Source organism: Furipterus horrens, unplaced genomic scaffold (assembly GCF_987537825.1).
Source record: "Furipterus horrens unplaced genomic scaffold, mFurHor1.1.pri manual_scaffold_1, whole genome shotgun sequence".
Taxonomy (NCBI): domain Eukaryota; kingdom Metazoa; phylum Chordata; class Mammalia; order Chiroptera; family Furipteridae; genus Furipterus; species Furipterus horrens.
Genome location: NW_028327171.1, coordinates 26,631,226 through 26,651,774, shown reverse-complemented (window position 1 = coordinate 26,651,774; position 20,549 = coordinate 26,631,226). Strand labels below are relative to the sequence as shown.

The 20,549-nt window shown below is 34.5% G+C and overlaps 1 protein-coding gene and 1 non-coding gene across 2 annotated transcripts in view; both read left to right on the top strand.

Annotated features, from left to right (window-relative positions):
- KPNA4 (karyopherin subunit alpha 4) overlaps positions 1–18,455 on the top strand; it is a 58,344-nt gene extending 39,889 nt beyond the window's left edge. Inside the window, exons 9-17 of the mRNA XM_090273374.1 lie at positions 226–395; positions 498–542; positions 4,196–4,327; positions 6,751–6,879; positions 8,427–8,531; positions 11,741–11,812; positions 12,980–13,142; positions 15,802–15,896; positions 17,591–18,455. Coding sequence (XP_090129500.1) covers positions 226–395; positions 498–542; positions 4,196–4,327; positions 6,751–6,879; positions 8,427–8,531; positions 11,741–11,812; positions 12,980–13,142; positions 15,802–15,896; positions 17,591–17,689 — 1,010 coding nt within the window. The 3' untranslated portion in view covers positions 17,690–18,455. The remainder of the gene's footprint in view (positions 1–225; positions 396–497; positions 543–4,195; positions 4,328–6,750; positions 6,880–8,426; positions 8,532–11,740; positions 11,813–12,979; positions 13,143–15,801; positions 15,897–17,590) is intronic.
- LOC150020803 (small Cajal body-specific RNA 7) lies at positions 7,092–7,421 on the top strand. The gene has a single exon (XR_016513830.1).
- Positions 18,456–20,549: the final 2,094 nt, after the last annotated feature.

Below are 20,549 nucleotides of genomic sequence, written 5' to 3'. Positions count from 1 at the left end.
AATATGTGAATAATATGTAAAAAATAACTTAGTACCTTATGTTGCGTCTCTTGACTCCGAGACCTAAAATGTGAATTTGGTTATTATCATCTAAAACACTTACATAAAACTAATTGGTATAACTGGTTAAAATACAGAAAGCAGCATATTGAACCCAGTGCTTTCGTTTTTTCATTGTTTACTGTCAACAGATTTTACTGAATTAATAAATCCTTCTTCCTACAGGTGATGGGCCTCAGTGTAGAGATTATGTCATAAGTCTTGGAGTTGTGAAACCTTTACTTTCCTTCATAAGTCCATCTATTCCTATAACATTCTTAAGAAATGTTACTTGGGTTATGGTCAACTTATGTCGACACAAAGACCCACCGCCCCCAATGGAAACCATTCAGGAGGTAAACAAGTAGTTTTTGTTTTTATTTTTAAACTAAAGTAGATATCGTTATGTGTATGTTTTATCTGTGTATGTTTTAAAATCTGTGTATTTCTCTCTTCAGATTCTTCCAGCTCTTTGTGTTTTAATTCATCACACAGACGTAAATGTGAGTAAATGCTTCATAAATTTTTATGTGTCTGAATGTTCGTGTGTTTAGGGTTCCCCCATGACGTAGGGGAGAAAATGTTATACTGGACATCATGTCAGTGTACTCTATCAATAGATTTTTCCATTTCAAAAGCTGCAATACATAGTTTGGCATGTCTGTATTTACTGTGTTTACTTCCATCACTAAATGTAATTTCAGTAAAGAAATCAAGCCTCTTACTTTGGTCCGAACAATAAAGTATGCACATATATATCAATGTAGTAAAACTTACATTGGAAGTTCTTTGATTGTTCATCAGCCTTTTATGGAAGCTCACTGTGGTAGTCTGGCCAATAAGAGAATACATACACCAGGTGTTTTTGTTTTTTGAAAGATAAAAAAGAGAAACATTTGTGCCTTTATGCATGATTTTGTATTCATATAGATGGATATTATTTGCTCTTTAATTTTATTTTTACTGTATTTCTCCATTTATAGTGAACTTGGTAGTGCTTTTACTTGGTACAGAGATAATTCTTAAAATCCAGACAATAAGGGAAAAAATTAGTGCAGACTAGATTTTTAAACATAATAAATATATCATACTTATTCTTACTAACACAGATGACAAAGGAAAAAGCAACTCAGGAAGTATGAATGAGTTGAAAAACTGCCCTGATTGCTTCTGAAGCCATTGTAGCCTTAAGTGTATTAGAAAAGCTAGAAATATATATAATGGGTAAAGGAAATCACATGAATAAAATGCATAGCAACAATCAGGAACTTGTGTGGTTCATTAAAAACACAGTTTGGTATGATGACCAGTGTTTGATAAGCTGCTCCATTCCTTTACAACTTCTAGGGTAATACGTTTATCCAGGATCTCTTTAAAGTATATGGAACAAATTAAACTTAGAATTATACTACATCAAGCAGTGACATAATGTACAAAACTCATTAGATGAATATGATCTTTTCTCTAATGTTATTTTTTTTTTTTTTTTTTTTTTTTGTAGCTCCAGATAGTCTAGATCTTTTAAAAAATATAAACAGTTTTTGGTTTAGTCTCCTTATAGCCAAAGGCTTTGATAGAATTATAAGTGAATAAAAATAAAACTGTGCCCTGACAGGTGTGGCTCAGGGCATCTTCTTGCAAAGCAAAATGTTGTGGGTTCGATTCCCAATCAGGGCACATGCCTAGGTTGCAGGTTCATTCCCAATCAGAACCTCATCAGTGTTTCTCTCACATTAATGTTTCTCTTCCTCACTTTCTCACTCCCACCCCCTGTCTCTATAAATGGGTCGGTAGATAGATACATACACACACATGAGGGGAAATCCCAAAAAACTGGAATTATCTTCTCTAGGGGAGGGCCCTTTTAATACAGGCTTTCCCTGCTAAATATTCTAGGAACCCATCTGTATCAGTCAGTGTACCAGCTAGTGCTATTGTGAGAGGCTGTGTTCAGCTTCAGTGAATTCTTTTTTAAGACTCTTCTAATGTGTTTGCCCATTTCATGATGGATGATTTATGAGCACACCTGCCTACACCATGCTGAGTGTTCAGCAGTTTTTAATCAAAAACAGCATGACCCCTGTGCCCTATCATCCCTGTTCACCCAATGTCGCCCCAGCAACTTTTTTTTTTGTTTCCCCGGATAAAAAAAGTCTTCGAAGGGAAACATTTTGCTGATGTGGAAGAGGTGAAACAAAAAGTGGCACAAACACTAAAAGGTATCAAAATCAACAAATTCAAAAACTCTTTTGAGCAGTGGAAAAACATTTCCATAGGTATAGTGCATCAAATGGAGAGTACTTTGAGGGTGACTGAAGTTTAAACATGTAAGAATAAATACACAATTTTTTATAAAGTCCAGGGCTTTTTTGGAGGCCCCCTCGTAGATAGAAAATAAATAAATATTTTTTAAAAAAACAAAAACAAAACTGCTTCCACAATCATAAGTGAAACACTGAAATTACATTGAGGTTGTAGTTAGTAAACTTATCATGGGATATTAATTTTTTTACAAAAAGTATACATGAGATCATGTCTGATTTAAATTGTGATTTTGATGAGCATTATATATATGAAATCTGCTATTTGGTGTCTTCTTTTTACTTTAAGATATTCGTAGAACTTGCTTTAATCCCTGAAAGGAGCAATGGCAAAGTGATACATCCTCCTTCTAGGAGATTCTTGGATGTTTTAAACATAACATTGGTGTAGAATTTAAAAGGTTTCAAACTTCTCTGACTTGTCTTTTGACACAGAGTCCATATTTCAGAAAGGCTTTGAAAGTAAAGTTCCAGTAACAATTTTTATTACAGTGTCATAGTTATTAATTGTATTATTTGTGTAGTAGTTTAATAGTTTGTCATACTTCCTTTTGGCCCTAACTTCTAATTAGGACTTACATACAAAAAATAGGAAACACAATAGCCAGGTATAATTTAAAGTTACAGACAATTTTTAGTATAAGTAATGGAGGCTCATTCTCTTCTTTTTTTTTTAACCTAGAATGTGGTTTTTGATTATAGATCTCACAGGTTGCTTTTAATGTCTTACTCTGCAGCTGTAGGAGACTTGAACTATTTGTAAAGTTGCCTCTGGTTTTATAAGGCAAAACAAACTGGTTGGAAAAGATGAAACTACTATAATCCTAATATTGGAGTATTGGCTTTAGACTAGAGAACACCTTGACTATATCCACCTAGCCCAGATATTTCGAACCACTGTATATTATGCTAGATACACAACATCCTTGAATCTATTATCCCTCGATCTGAGCATTTGGGAAAGAGAATGTCTTTTTCTTCTATTTCATGTACAATGTAGTATGTTTCTATCTTAATGAATTAAGATTGCATATTAATCCTTGATAGGGGTCATAATTAACCTAAACATTCTGAATATGATTTAAAGATGTACCGTATTTTTCACACTATAAGATGCACCTGACCATAAGGCGCACCTAGGTTTAGAGGAGGAAAACAAGAAAAAAAAATATTCTGAACCAAATGGTGTACTAAAATATTTAACAACATATAACAGAATAATATTTCAACCATGTAAAGTGAACAGCAGTCAACAGTGAGATTAAGAACCATCATCGCTGTCATTAACAAATGGCGATTGACACTGTGCCTCATACCCGTTATTAGCCTCAGCTGATTCGATGGGTCAGCGGTTGTAGCTGGGAGTGTCAAGCGGCTCTCTGCACTCTCCCAGGTCCCAGGTGATGGGCAGAGGTGGACAGCAACTGACCAGATACCCTGAGATTCAGCAGTAAAGTGGGACATTTAAGCATCCCCAGGGGTTTTGCGTGGGCCCACCACTTCCTCTTCTAACAGCTGTCGCCACCGCTGACAGGTCAGGTAATACACATCACGATCTGTGATGCAATATTCACTCCATAAGATGCGCAGACATTTGCCCCCACTTTGGAGGAGGAAGAAAGTGCATCTTATTGAGAGAAAAATACAGTATTTAATTGATACAGACATTCATAGATGATGATATTTAGTGTAGTAAAGATTACGATTCCAGTGAGTTGAGGTAAGAGGAAAAGATCATATAAAACTATCATAGGTTAGTCTGTATGGTTAAGAATTATTAAAATTAAAATGAGGAAATATTTAAAGGCTATTTGAATTTTTGTTTTATTCATTAGATATTAGTTGATACGGTCTGGGCCCTCTCTTACCTTACTGATGCTGGCAATGAACAGATACAGATGGTTATAGACTCTGGAATAGTCCCTCATTTGGTTCCTCTGCTCAGCCACCAGGAAGTTAAAGTTCAGGTGAGTTTGTTGATAAAAATGTAAGTTTTTCTAACCACTCCTGATGGTGAAATAGAATCAGGAGTCCACAAATAAGCCCATATATTTGTGATCAATTGATATTCAACAAAAGTGCCAAGAAAATTCAGTGAGCAAAGAGAAGTCTATTTGACAAATAATGCTGAGACTACTGGATCTCCATATGTAAAGGAATGAAGTTGATGTCCTGGCTGGGTGGCTCAGTTGGTTGGAGTGTCATTCCATACACCCGAAAGGTTGAGGGTTTGATTTCTGGTCAGGACACATACCTAGGTTACAGGTTCAGTCCTGTTTGGGTTGCATACAGAAGGTAACCAATCTGTGTTCTCTCTTTCTCACTCTCTCTCCCCCGCTCTCTAAAATCAATAAACATATCTTTGGGTAAGGACTAAAAAAATAAAAAGAATGGAGTTGAACCCCTACTTCACACCACATTTAAAAAAATAGCTTAGGCTTATGGCCAAGATGGAGGTGTAAGTAGAACTTAATATGCATGACCCATGGACATGAACCAAGGGAGGGTTGGGCAGAGGGGGGCAAAGGGAAGAAAATTGGGACAACTGTAATAACATAATCAATAAAATATACTTTAAAGAAATAGCTTAAAGTTGATCAAACACCAAAATGTAAGAGCTAAAGTATAAACTTAGAAGAAGAAAAATAGGTATAAATCTTTATGACCTTGAATTAGGCAGTAGCTTCTTAGATATGATACCACAGGCAACCAAGGGAAAAAAATTAGATAAATTGGACTTTACCAAATTTTAAAACTTATGCTTCTAAGGACACCATCAAGAAAGTGAAAGACATCCTGCAGAATAGAAGAGAATTTTGCAAATTAGATATCTGAAAACAGACTTTTATCCAAAATATATAAACAACTCCTTCAACTTTACAGTAAAAAGACAAGTAACAGTTTAAAAATGGATAAAACATTTAAATACAGTTTTTTCAAGAGGACATAAAAGTGCTCAATAAGCACATGAGAAGATGTTTAACATTATTAATCATTAAGGAAATGCAAATCAAAGCCACAAGGAAATACCACTTTACATCCACGTGGGCGGCTATAATTCAGAAAACAGTAACAGGTGTTGGCAAAGATGTAGAGATGCAATCCTCATACACTGCTGTTGAGATTATAAAATGTTACAGCCTCTTTGGAATACAGTTTGACAGTACCTCAAAGAGTTAGACATAGACTTACTATATGACCCAGCAATTTCATTCTCAGGTATATACTTAAGAGAACTGAAAACACATTTTCAGATTAAAAACTTGAACACAAATATTCATGGCAGTAGTATTCTTAATAGTCAAAAAGTGTAAACAGTCCAAATATCCATCAGCTAACAAATGGTTAAATATATCCATACAGTGCAAATTATTTGGCCACAAAAATGAATGAAATACTGATACATGCTACAACATGGATGGACCTTAAAAGCATTATGTTAAGTGAAAAAACCTAATCAAAAGACTGTCTACTGTTTTATTCCAAATATACGAAATGTCTAGATAGTGTGGTTGCCAGCAACCTGGGGGTAAGGGCAATGGGAATTACTGCTAATGGATCCAGATATCCTTTTCTTGGGTGATGAAAATGTTCTGGAATTATATACTAGTTATGGTTGCACAACTTTAAATATACTAAGAACAACTAAATTGTGCACTTTGAAAGGATGAATTTTGTTATGTGAATTATATCTCAATTTAAAAAAAAAACAAACCTCTGTTGTTTGTCTTGTAGAAGGAAAAATTAGCCAAAAAAAAACCCTTTACTATAACTAAAGAAAATAATTGGTAATTCAAATTCATATGAATAGTGAAATCTCATATATTAAGCAGATTCCTGCTTTCCTTCAGAAAGGCACTATTTTTTTGTGAACTTATTAAAACACTAAACCTAAATTCTAAAGTAGTACTGCCTTACCCTGGCCAGGTAGCTTTGTTGGTTAGAGCATTGTCCTGAAACACCAAGGTTGCAGGTTCAATCCCTGGTCAGGGAACATAAAAGAAGCAATCAGTGAATGCATAAATAAGTGCAATCTCAAGGTGATACTTGTTTTTTTCTTTCTCCCCCTCCCACTTTCCTCTTTCTAAAAGCAATATAAAAAATTAAAGTACTACCTTATTTTCTTCATGGCCCTAATCACTATGTAAAATTATCCTTCTTACTTGTTTATTGACTGACTTCTACAGTAATAAAAGCTTCTTAAGAGCTGGGATTTGTGTCCCATTCACTTCCTATTCACTCTTCTGTTTCTAAGTCAGTGTCTAACAGCTTGGTCAAAAAGGATTAGGATTGAATGAATGCATCTTTCATAACCTGCCTGGCATACCTCTCTGATAAGAAGGAATATTTCACATAGAACAACATCTCATTAAATCTTTTTATGTTTCAGACTGCTGCACTTCGAGCTGTAGGTAACATTGTTACTGGAACTGATGAGCAAACACAAGTAGTTTTGAACTGTGATGCTCTGTCACATTTCCCAGCACTTCTGACACATCCCAAAGAGAAAATTAATAAAGTAAGTATTCTTAAATACTATTTAATAAATGACATACAAAATGTCAGCAGTTTTCATTTGTAAGGTCAGGGACTCAGAACTGTCTATATAATACTATTAACATAAACTGTCATTTAGACATCAAGAGAAAATAAAATATTTTACTCTTTGTAACACAGATTAACATGATTTTCCATGAATAAATCAATTCTAAACTGCAAATTTGGCTCTCTTGGAAATGATGAAATAAAGATAATTGGGTGCTGAATGTTGTATGATTGGAAATCTTTAATATCTAAGTTAAGTAATTTAGGTTTAATATTTTATATATACTTAATAGAGAGTGAGTGTGTGCGTGCATGCATGCGTGCTTGTGGAGGCTACATTGGGGGCACTGATTGGTGGTGCTGATATTGGAGTGCATCTGAGGCTGTTGTAGACATACATGGGTTGTTGATTACAACATTGCCGATGATTATAACCCAAGAAAAGCTCACCTAAGTAGCCTAGCACCCTAAAATCTTTAACAGGTTCATTAAACATGGCCCTGTGATCTGATCCAAAGAGCCTACTGCATACTAGCTAATGCTAATAGTTTTTAAAGTAAAATTTGTTTACTAGTTTCTTAAGATAGAGAAAATGTATCCCTTTAGTAAATTGATAAATCTGTTAAATTTGATCAATTATAGTAATATCCTACATAGGATGGTAAGTAGATATTTTGCCTTGTTTCATGCTAACTGTGGTTTCAGTGTGCATTTGTGAAACTTGTAAAAAAAAAAAAAGTATGATCTTCGCTAAAGTAACACTGCTGTGGTATAAAGGATAGCATAAAAAGATCGTTAAGGTAGACCAGTAAAGCAAGCAAACATCTGGTTCTGCTTTAGTTCTTGAGACACTTGGTGCAGTGAAGGACTATGACAAGCAAGTATATTAATACAACCCACTATTTCATTTTTCCATGTCTCAGTTATCGTGGATAATTGAGATTTATCTACTTTGGCCAGGACTCAAATCAGAATAGAATAGAGAGTAAAGCACATGTGAAGGAGATGCTGAATCTTATTTACAATAGTTTTAGGATTTTATTTTTGTGTTACGGCCCTTTGATTCCTTAGTATGTGTTCAGCCAAGTCTCTTAGTGTTTGCAAAATTGCTTTCAAGAATTCTCTAGAAGGGTTAGTTCATTAAGACATGGATTGGGTGGGGAATGGACAGGGGGATATTGAGAAGAGCTTTATGCACAACCAATGGACATGGACTAAGTGGTGGGGGGACAACTGGAGGGAGGAGGGTTGCTGGGTGGAGGGGAGCAGAGGGAAAAGAAATTGGGACAACTATAACAGCATAATCAATAAAACATACAAAAAAAAAAAAAGACTTGGATTGGGACCATTAGCAGTTTGTCCAAAGAAAATATGAAAGGGATAAAGGAGTTGAGATTCCTAAACTTTTTGTTATGGAACTCATTCCATAATAAAATCGTTTGGACATTGTAGTGAACATATTTTTCTTAGTTCAGATGCAATTTTTTTAATGAGAAATATTGAAGGGGTCTTGTTCTACAGGAAGCAGTGTGGTTCCTCTCTAATATCACTGCGGGAAATCAGCAGCAGGTTCAGGCAGTAATTGATGCCAATCTTGTCCCAATGATAATACACCTTTTGGATAAGGTAAGAAAATCATCTTTTATGGATCTGAGTAAGAGTAAAGGGATTTAAGTTTAACAAATTACGTGTACTTTCTATTTATTTAATTAGAACCTATATGGTTGGCATAAATATTACACCAAAGTGGTATTAATATTAAAACTTTCAAACCCAGAAGTTTTTACATACAAGAAACATTTCTTTTTAGGAACCCCTGACCCTTCTGTATCATTCTTTTACTAAAATTACTATTACCCTGGGATTTCGTAAACATTCATATTATTACTACTGATTATACATACTTATGTATTGTGCTAAGCACTTTAAATATATTGCCTCATTTAATACTGTAGCTCTGAGGTTAAGAATCATCCCCATTTGACACATGAAGAAACTATGATATAGACAAATAAATTACTCAGGATTAAACTGCAAGTAAGTGTGATATTTAATCATATGCTGTATCATATCTCACATTTACATTTAATGTTTGGAAAAGAGACATTTTAAAATATAACAGTTTCCCTGGCCATTGTGGCTCATTTGGTTGGAGTGTGGTCCTAGCAGAAGGGCTGTGGGTTCGATTTCTGGGCAGGGCACATGTCTAGGTTGCGGGTCTGATTCCTGGTCCAGGCTCGTATGATCCCTGCTTGCTCGCTCTCTCTCTCTCTCTCTCTCAAAAACTCAATGAAGAAAATGTTCTTGGGTAAGGATAAAAAAATAAAAAAGCCCTGGCTGGTATGGCTCAGTGGATTGAGTGCTGGCCTGCAAACCAAAGGGTCACCAGTTCAATTCCCAGTCAGGGCACATGCCTGGGTTGTGGGGCAGGTTCCCAGTTGTGGGTGTGTGAGAGGCAACCACACTTTGATGTTTCTCTCCCTCTATTTCTCCCTCCCTTCCCCTCTCTCTAAAAATAAGTAAATAAAGTCTTTTAAAATTAATTAATAAAATGAAATGTCACAATCATAGCATGAAAATTTTTTCTGAACATTTATCTATAATTAAAGAGAAAAGTGTTTTTTATTTTTTTTCTTGTTTTCTACAAACTGATAGTAGAAGCTCCTTTCCTATAAATTGGGAGATTAGGCTTAGTTTGTTAGGCAAGAATACTTAATGCTCTGTACTTTTCAGTGATTCACACCCAGGGGACATGTTCTAGCTGCCCTACTCCTGATGATACTACCCTGTTTCCCCAAAAATAATACCTAGTGCAATTTTTTTCAAGCTTAGAAATATAAGGCCTCCCCTGAAAATAAGACCTAGTGGCAGTCATTGCTACAGCCCCCCCAAAATTCTTGATGGAATTCAGTTTGGCTGGTTATGCTGCTGTTTGTGATGACATGACTACAGTATATTAATACATGTTGATTTTTTTGTTCAACAATAAATGTGAATTCTTGTTCATGGAAAAATAAGATATCCCCTGAAAATAAGACCTAGTGCGTCTTTAGGAGCAAAAATTAATATAAGACACTATCTTATTTTCAGGGAAACACGGTAAGATTGATGAGTGAGCTCAGGTGTTTTTCGGCCTATGCCAGCTGGTTTATTATAAAGTTAGACGTCAATCCTTCACGTAATGGTTTTTAGGCATTTATTGAAGACCATTGCCTGGGTCCCTTATTTTACTAGGGACTGCAAAATGCTGACTTTCTAATTTTGTCATTCTTTATGTATTAGCCATTATTCTTCAGTAGAGAGCTTTTGCTTATCAGCTATTGGTTTACACAGGAACATATATAGGGAAGGCAAGATAAATCTTTGAATTTTGCTCATTACCACTCAATTTTCAGAATGACATGTTTTCCTAACAACCTCAAAAGGAGACAAACAAAATTATAGACTTTTTGTTTGTTTGTTTGGGGTTTTTTGTAAGTTTTAGTCCGTTGTAGTTCTTTTTGACACCCAGGTTGTTCCCTGACCAATAAGAAGCTCTTAAATTTGGTGTCTGTGTTTCTGTTTTACATCACCTTGTAGTTTTTGAGAGCCACCTTCCTTTTGGTTATGACATGATTCCCAGGATTATCTTGTATATTTTCTGACCTAGACCTTGAATGAACTGTTTCTTCAGGGTGTCCTGGTTCCTTTTTGTAGGGAATGGTATTTAAAGATTATAGTTCACGTAGTAAGAATAATCATTGCTATAAAGTTGTCATTTTAAGCTTGAGTGAATGAAATAGGTGATGGTGTATTTTTTTAGAAAGTGGAAATATATATTGTAATGTGAATATGAGAATTCATGAAAAACAAATCATGAATGAAAGGAAGCTATTGGATATTACTGGGTATTTAAAATTACAGTGATATTATTTTCACTTCTTTGATTTTATATTTTCTTTTATGCTGAAAATCTTCCTGAAAAAATTGAGAATATATTGAGATATATAATATAAAATCTAGCAAAATACAAGAGCATGCAGCCAGTAATAACATAAATACTTCATTTTTTAAATTATTATTTTTTTACCCTCACTTTGGGACATGCTTATTGATTTTTTTTTTCCTCTTTCTTTTAAGAGAAAGGGGGAGGGAGAGAAACATCAGTGTGAGAGACATCAGTTTCATACACAGCCAACCAGGGACCAAACCGACAGCCTAGACATGTGCCCTAACTGGGACCCAAACCCGTGACCCTTTGGTTTACACTCCAGCCAGCTGAGCCATACCAGCCAGGGCATGACTACTCCGTTTTTTTAATTAGTGTTTGGTTTGTTCCTCCATTGTTTCTTCTTTAAATATAAGCAAATGTCGATGTTCGTGCCTGTTCCCACCCTAACTGTATATTCTTCTTGCATTGCTTTTTTTTATTTATTTATTTTTAGAGAGAAGGTAAGGGAGGGAGGAAGACAGAAACTGATTGGTTGCTTCTTGCATGCCTCCAACCAGGGACCTAGCTGGCAACCCAGGCATGTGCTCTGAGTGGGGATAGAATCCGCGACCTTTCTGTTTACAGGAGGACGTTCCAACCAACTGAGCCGCACCAATCAGGACAATTTTTTTCTAAATGTATTACCTGGCACACTTTGGAAGAAGAAAGCTCACCGCTATCACCACCCACAGAGCCACTCCAGCTAGGGCCCAAAGGCTTATCTTAATAAGTAGAAACTGTATAAGCTTATAGAAAGGCTAGCATGAAACCTGTGGAAATGTTCAGTAGTTGAAAAATTATTTTAGGAAACACTTTTTCAATTTACTTTATATTGCAGTCCGTATCCTTTCTTCTGCTTTTGCAGGGGGATTTTGGCACTCAGAAAGAAGCTGCTTGGGCCATAAGTAACTTAACAATTAGTGGAAGGAAAGATCAGGTAAGTTCAGCTCTTACTTATTTCTCAAGACTGGTAAAATAACAGTACAGATAATTTAAGTTTTAGGTTTCAGTAAATCATAATTTAAAATAATAGATAACAGACATTCTGTAATTTTTTTTAATACGAAAGTGTCACCTTGACTTCCTTTAGTTATATCTCATAGATGAGAGGTGTTCCCTTTCCAACCTCTTGGCCTACAAGAATTTTCTAATCCATGGTAAGATTGAGCACTTATAGTCAGGGTTGTTTTTGTTTGCTTTGTTTTGTTTTGTTTTTGCTTTTTAACAGTATTAATTTTTAAAAAGAGGACTTTTTCGGTTGATTGGACAGAATGAAACTGCCTCACATATTCTCCTAATAAGTGAACAAAAAAATTACCAATCTCTGAACTTACCCAAAAAGCTGGAAGTAGAAACTAGAGGAATGTGAGGTGCCTAGGGTGTGAAATTTAGAGACCACTCACTCTGAGTGATAAAACTTAACATTGTGTCTACTGGCAAAATAAAATGGGTTTTAAAGATCCAAGAAAGATATGTTTCACAGAGAGTTAAAATGGGTGATTTTGGAGCTGATAAACAATAAATGATAATTATCACAAATAAGCTGTAGACTGGTGGTGAGCAGTAAATCCACTTAAATAGGAATAAAGAGCAGAACATAAATGTACATGGAAATAATAGCTAACAATATAAAAATTATAGAAAATATTATGAAAATATTACAGAACCAATAGAATAGTGAATTGAAGGGGCCAGGTATATGAGAATGCCTAATGTAATAGTAAAGAGCCAGTGGATGCTCTCACGTTGAACAATTGGAGTTTTGTTTTTGTTTTGTTTTGTTTTATATATAGCCTCTTAACTGGTGTTTTAATTTCTTAATCTTAAAGGGGAAAGGATCTTTGAAAGATGCATTCCTTGTGGCAAAGAAATATTTCATATGAAATTGAGTAATTCATCCACTTTCACTTAATTTTTTTCCTAAGTTCAAGAACAGTAAAGATATTACATGAAAAGGAAGTTAGGTTAATGTAGCCTAACTTAACATGCAAGAGATGAGGTCATGTTTTCATACTCAAAATTTTTAAATCAAAACTATTCCAGTGAGATAAGTACACAAAATTCACTTACATTTATTACACCATGTTTTTTTTTTATTCTTCAGGTGGCCTACCTAATTCAACAAAATGTTATTCCACCTTTTTGCAACTTGCTGACTGTAAAAGATGCACAGGTTGTGCAAGTAGTACTCGATGGATTAAGTAATATATTAAAAATGGCTGAAGATGAGGCAGAAACCATAGCCAATCTTATAGAAGAATGTGGAGGTAAGTTTATTATAAGCTATTATTATATCTTTTAATGTTCTTTTTGTAACTACATTTATTTTCTGCCTAACGTAACACCTCTCTCTATTTCTTTTTTGTCTTACATAATCAAGTGATAGAATAAAGTAAATACTATGTTCTCTATATACAGTCCTTCTCAGCTTCTTGCATGTACTTAGGTAACTGAATTGCTGCCACATATTGAACAGGCACTGTACTAAGGTACTTGGAAGACAGTGGTAAGCAAGACATAGTTCTTGCCCTCAAGGCATGTAGACTAGTCATGGAGATAAATGTGAACTGATTTAATGTGCTAATTACCCTAATAGAAATGTACTACAAAATGAAATACATAATCCATCCTGGAAGAAGGAGGAAGTCACGCCTGAACTGGATTTTGAAAAATGAATAAGTATTAGTAAAGTAAAAAGGGATGAAGGTGTTCCAGGCAGATAAAACACCATGAGTAAAGTCTCAGATGAAAAATAGCATTCAGCAAATTGTAAGCAGTTCATTGTTGCTGAATCACAAAATAGGGGGTAGAAACTGCCAAAAGATGAGGCTGAGACATAGCTAATAAGCAGGCCCCTGTACGCTTACAAACTTTGTAGCACAACAGATACAATTTTACCTAGGTACTCGTCAGCTTCAGAACTGGTCAAATCCAGTACTCATCGCATTTTGATAAGAAAAAAAGTGTTTCAGCACTCAGCACTTGCTCCGGACTCATTGCACTTGCTAGAACTTGTATAAGTCACAACGCCACCCCACAAGAACATGCTTCATCACTCATTACTTGCTCAGTATTCGTCGGTTTCAGCACTTGTCACAACTTCTGGAACAAATTAATGACAAGTACTGAGGTACCACTGTACTTCATTCTAATTCTGTAGGGCAATAGTTCCAAATTTGTACGTGTCTCAGAGCTACCTGGGATGTAAATGACACATTTTAGCTTTCAACTCTTAGAATTAACAAACACACAGAACATAAAAGTTTCAAATGTGGCTATGTAACAAATTGTAAATGCTGACCTGGATAAACATAAAACTAAATGTATTTCTGACAGAAGTTGAGAAGTAAATGAATGGGAAGGTAGTGATAAGAGTAGGAGAACCGTATCTTCAACTTAGTAGAGGAGTCCAGAGGCTTGAAAATTACTAAGAAATTAGTATTCTTAAAGTTACTAAAACGACAAATAGAATTTAAAAAAGAAATCTTGCATAATATCAAGTTAGGAACAGAAAATGGGAATAGTGTTAGGAAACTAATTGGGAAGTGAGTACCAGAAAATTAAAAACAATAATAGTTTAAAAATACTTTACTGCTTTTGTTTTTTTACACATGGAAAACACTTTAATTATTAAAAGTTTATTTTTATGTATTAAAATTAAAATATAGATCTTGAGCATTGCCTACCTCACTGGAGGTGAGGTCTAGGAATGTGTATACTATAAGCTCCCCAATGGATTCTGCCATAGGGTATGACAAGGCATTGGAAGATTTTACTTGGTAAGCCATTAGTATGTTTAGGTGGAGCGTGGTTATCAGAGGAATGGGACCCACTCGAGACAGGAAACTCGTTAGGAAAGTATAATGGTTGGGCCACAATAAATGAAGGCAGTGATAATGCAGACAAAGGGGACATCATCACAAGGTTCAAGAAATGAATAGACTGAGGCTTTTAAGATTTGATTGTAGAGTATTGAGGGAAGGGGAACTTAGGCTTTCTCTTAGATTTCAAGCTGTTACCAAGGAAGAATACAGTAGAACAAACAGTTTAAATGAGTAAAGGCAAATAAATTGTGTTTTGGACAATTCAGGTTTTAGGTAACTGTGAAACGTTCTGGTGAAGTTATCATGTAGGCATTTAAATTTTATGCATCTGAAACTCAGAAAAGAAATGAAGCTTTAGGTTTACATGTCCTCAGGCTGTATTAGTGGCTAAATCTTTTAATGAAAGCGTCCCATAAGGAGAATGTGTATAGAATGAGACATGAGCCCAAAACAACTTCCACCATTTAAGGAACAGAGGAAGAAGAAACATGGATGGGCAATCTCATTATTTCTCATAGACCTTAAAATTACTACTCCTAAAAGTCAAAACAAGATCTAATTTGCATGTCAACAAATTAACTTTATGTATGTTTCTGCCTATGATTTAACAAACTCATTAATGTTTACAGGGAAAATTCCATTTTCTCCTGCAATACTATAGTTGATCCTGATTATAATTAACAGATATCTTAACATTTATGTTTATTAATCACCAGTTTATTAAATTTTTTCACACATACTAGAAGAATTTGGCAGGTGCTAGAAATTAGAATAAATCTGCTTCTAACTTTTAACAAACAAAAGCCACTTTATATGCTATTACTCCTATAAACATTGGTTATATAACCTTATGAATAGGTATATGTCCCATTGCTTATTTAATCATTTATATGCATTTAAACACTCAGATTGTTAATTTTTTAAGATAAGCATGCTATGTATTTGTACATATGTATTTTTAAGATTCGACTTTAGAATAGATTCCCAAAAATTGTAGATTTGCAGTTCAATAATTGGATTATGTGGTTCCAAGATTATTGTAACTTTTTTGTCACTGCTTTTTAGTGCCTAGTGATGTTTCACTTCACAAAATCTCTTGCAGGACTGGAGAAAATCGAACAACTACAAAATCATGAAAATGAAGACATCTACAAATTGGCCTATGAGATCATTGATCAGTTCTTCTCTACAGATGATGTATTTAATAACTTTAGAGTTTTTTTTAGTTTTCTTAAGTATAAGTGGATAAAGTAATACAAGCTAGAACACATATATGTATTTTTGGGGGAGTGGAATTAAAATAGTTAAATGACAGTAATGTCACTTATTTAAGAAACACAATTAACTATTTCAACATTTGGAAGTCCTTTGGGGCAATAAAATTAAGGATTCTTTTTGACACTGGACAAGTCAGGCTTTATTTTTCACTTGATGTCTTCATCGTTTTCGTATTTTATATTGTTACTAGTGTAACATGTTTATAAACAAAACAGTGATACAAGTATGTCCTGTGATAAATCCTTTATGACAATTATTACTTAATCCACTTTTGACTATATTCTCACTGTTATTTTTAGTCAGTGTCCAAAACCAAATATGAAGATAGATAAATAGATAAATAAAAAATAAATCATCAAAAGAAGATAAGTTTCCATATAATGTAAGATGTAATATACAAAAATATGTTCAGATTGTCAGTATTGGTAATGGAAATTAAAGTATTAACTTTTTTTACTATTGCTTTTTTGGAAAGTAAGTCAGTTGTTCCTTAGAAAATTATACTGATTAGGTATAGCCACCAGTGAATTTTTTGAGTGATTTTCTCAACTTTTTAACAAATAACTCATAATACAAACTTTTCCACATTACCAAGAAAGAGTAGAATATTATTAAACATTTTTTAAGCATGTATTGTTCGAACATTAACCTGACAAAGACAATACCAGTCATGCGCCACAAAAAAAGATTTTGGTCGATGATGGCCTGCATATACAATGACAGTGGTTGCATAAGATTATAATGATGGAGCTGAAAACTTCCTATTGCCCAGTGATGTCAGAGACATTGTAATGTGGTACCGCATTGCATTACTCATGTGAAGCCAGTGTAAAATAAGCCACATCCCCGGTTGAGGGCATGCAAGGGGCAACAAATTGCTGCTTCTCTTCCTCTCTTTCTCGCTTTCTTCCCCTCTCTCTAAAAAAAAAAAAGTATAGCACATACAATTACAGTATTAGGCTATACCATCTAGGTTTGTGTTGGTACACTTTATGATGTTTTCACAACATTACCTAACAACACATTTCTCAGAACGTATCCCCATCGTTAATTTGGCACATGTCTGTACTAAAAAAGAAAATTGTGGACTCTGCTTATAAATGATTAAACTATTTAGATAACAGGTCCTTTAGATGATCAAGTTCTATTTAGAATATAATACCAGTTAAATACATCAGAAATAAAATCCAGAAAAAGCGTACTCTTTTTAGAGTAGCTTTTATCATGTGTCTTTAAAGTTGGATTTTTAGAAGTCTTAATTTGCAATATACACAAGGCCTTATGGTTTTTAACACTTCAACATGCAGCTCTTTGTTATTCTCTTACATTGTGAAAATAATTCGGGTGATATGCAGTTATAGGAACTCCACTATAGGCTCATAATTTTGTGTTATTCCAAAAATCTTTTATATATAAATATTCTCGTTTCTCGCATTTTGGTGTCCTTAAGAAAAAGTTTTTACAAAATGTTTCCACTTTCTAAAGGGGTGGTAGGACAGTATTGATGCCTATTATTTCTCTCATACTTTTTTAGGTGAAATGGGAATATTACTGTGAAGCTATTTATGTATACTATAACACTAATTGTCTTTTTTTTTCCTTTTTTCCCGTAGATTGATGAAGATGCTAGCCTTGTTCCAGAGGCAATACAAGGTGGAACATTTGGTTTCAATTCATCTGCCAATGTACCAGCAGAAGGGTTCCAATTTTAGAAAGATGTTGTGGAAGTTAGGTACAATGCAGCACTGAGATACATATATATATATATATACATATATATAAAAAGGTTTGATCCATCAAGCTTGGCTCATGGGATCTGCTGCTGCATTAAATCGGGAAAGAAAATGTGAAGATTTCATTTGGAATCACAGAAAATGCCCAAATGAAATCAAGATGGCGAGTGGGTGTGAGTGAGAATGAGTGGCAAAATGTAATGAAAACTACATGAATGCTTATTTAGGTTGATCAAAGTAAAAAGGGCTACAGGTCACAGATCTTCGGTGCCTGAGAGGGAACATTGACTTACTCCATATCAATTGAGGGGAAAGTGCAGTACCTGTCATCTTCAAGCCTTGTCAGCATAAAAGAGAATAGGACGCCCATCTAAGTCAAAGGAAAATGAGCCCAGGCCTTGCTATGAAGCAATGTGTGAATGGACAGTGTTGAATGAATGTCTGGCTCAGCGATGGAGAGCCAGGTTCATCTTTCAAATCTAGGGCTCTTCACTCATGAAGCAGACTCCTAGTCCTGGAGTGACTGTGTATGAGAGAGTGTGGTTGTGGTGCTGTATGTGAACGCATGCAAGCTTGATTCGCCTTCAGGGGGCTGGTGTAACAAACTTAGTAAATCATCAAAATGAGATCATAAGTGTTAATGTACACTGGACATGAAAACAAAGACCGGTTTAGCAGCAGACATTGGTTTACTCTGCAGCCTGTGTTTTCTATTCCCCCTTCCCTTCTCCCACCCCCCTCCTCTTTTTTTTTTTTTTTTTTTAAAGTTTTTATTTACTTTACCTAGTATGGCTTTTTAGTTGCTTCTCAAGTCAGAAAACTTTTCAGGAAGGTTTCCCTGTGCATTTGCACCAGATGAATGTTTGATGCTATGAAAAGCTTTCCATATCATCAAAACTAATTTGTGTAGATTTTTGCATGGAAAAAAATCATAAATTTCCCTCAAAATAGACTGTGTTGCAGTACACAAGTTGCCATAATAGTATAAACAGTAAAATGTGCTTTAAAAAGCCATCCTTTTCATTTTCAGAGACAACATAAAGATCTTTGCATGAGGTAAATCTACAACATAGTTCATTTTTAGATTTTGTTGAGTCCTGTAAAGAAGAAGAAAAGTTTCAGTTGTGGTAGAATACCGTGCTGTGTTTAAATGTTACTTGTTTTCAAACTTTGTTTTCTATGAAAATGATATGGAAACTTCTAAAATGGAATTTGGTGCATATGTACTGCTGAATAAAGACTGATGAAGAGGTTTGAATAGATGTACAAATCAAGTAATGGTTTGAACACCTTTAATAATATGCCTAATCTGTTCAATTGTTTTAGAATCTTTTTATCTTAGATGTAGGCAGCCATGAACAATCTATTTTGAGCCACTTTAGGGAGAAAACTTTGTATTTTTAAAACTTGCATAAAAGTTATGCAAGTGGTTTTTATAAATTGGAATAATACCTCAGTTTTGAGGTTATGCACACTAAATTAAATGTGACATAAATTAATTTGTACAAAAAGAACTCTTTATAAGGTGGCTCATTGTAGGAAATCCTGTGCCTTCCCCTTTGAGCACAAGTGTTGCATGAACAACAGTTTGCTATAAGAAACATACCAGATTAGCCACCATTAGCATCTGTATCTACTTTGTGTTTAAAAATCAACTGGTAAATCTGAAACACTGTAGAATGGATAAAAATTATTTTGTGATCATAACTCTTTGTTGAACTAGAGTATTTTTGCAGCATTCCTTGTCATCAGAAACATGGTTAAAGTTTAAAACTAGAAGCAGCAGAAAACTAGCTTGTAAAATTTATCCAAGTAGAGTGCAGGCTAGGCTGTCTTGGGGAAATAAACATTAAACTTAAGCAATGTTTTACATGGGGTGTGTGTGTGCTGTGTGGATTTCTTTTATACATATATATATATATTAATGTAAAGTTAGAGTATAACTCAGTGGATTTTAATAGCTTGTCTTTCTAGAACAAACGTAACAACATATTTCTTCAGTTCTATAATTTTAATGTAGACACATTAATATTTAGAACCACTGAATTTGTTCAGCTGACACCATCTATGCTTCTGCTTTCTCCCTATTCAAACCAAGGTTTTGACCTTCATTCTTCCAGCAAAATATACAGAGAGAGACAATCTGAGCTGTATTTTAAATATTAATATAACTTCAACACAGAGCTCCAAATGACAGATTGCATACAAAACATGGTTTTTATAGAAGGTTTAAATTACCACAAGGTGAACATAACAATACTTTGCATGACTCATGGTTTTTAGTTAACAAAAATCTGGTTAAAAGTAAGCTGATAAGGTTATAGTAGGCCAGATGATTTTATAGAATAATTGTCCTTTATACATACTAATTGTAGATGATAATTAACATATCTGAGTACAAGGGCTATCTGGTGGTCTAAATATATCATTTCTATCCATGGTCTCCTACAGAACATTGATGTTCTGATAGAATTCTAGAAAGGACTTTTCCATGTCTGAAATTTTTCTCAGCACAGTTAACAGTTCACCACAACCAGTGACCTAGGAAACTGAATCATTTTTAACATAAAGCATTATTTGTGATTAGGGGAGAAATGAAATAAGCTTATTTAATGTTCTTCGCTTCTCATATCTTAAACTGCCTTTTTGGAGCATTGAGCCCTTCTCAAGTACTATGAAAATAAAATGTATTACAAGTATGTGAGTAGCCCTGGTCTAAAATATATTTTTTAAAGATATTTTTCCTTTTTATTGTGTGTCATGATGGTCTTAGTACTTTCCACTTGACTCTGAACCAAACCCAGAGCATTCCTATAATTGAAGCTGTTGGCTAATTATT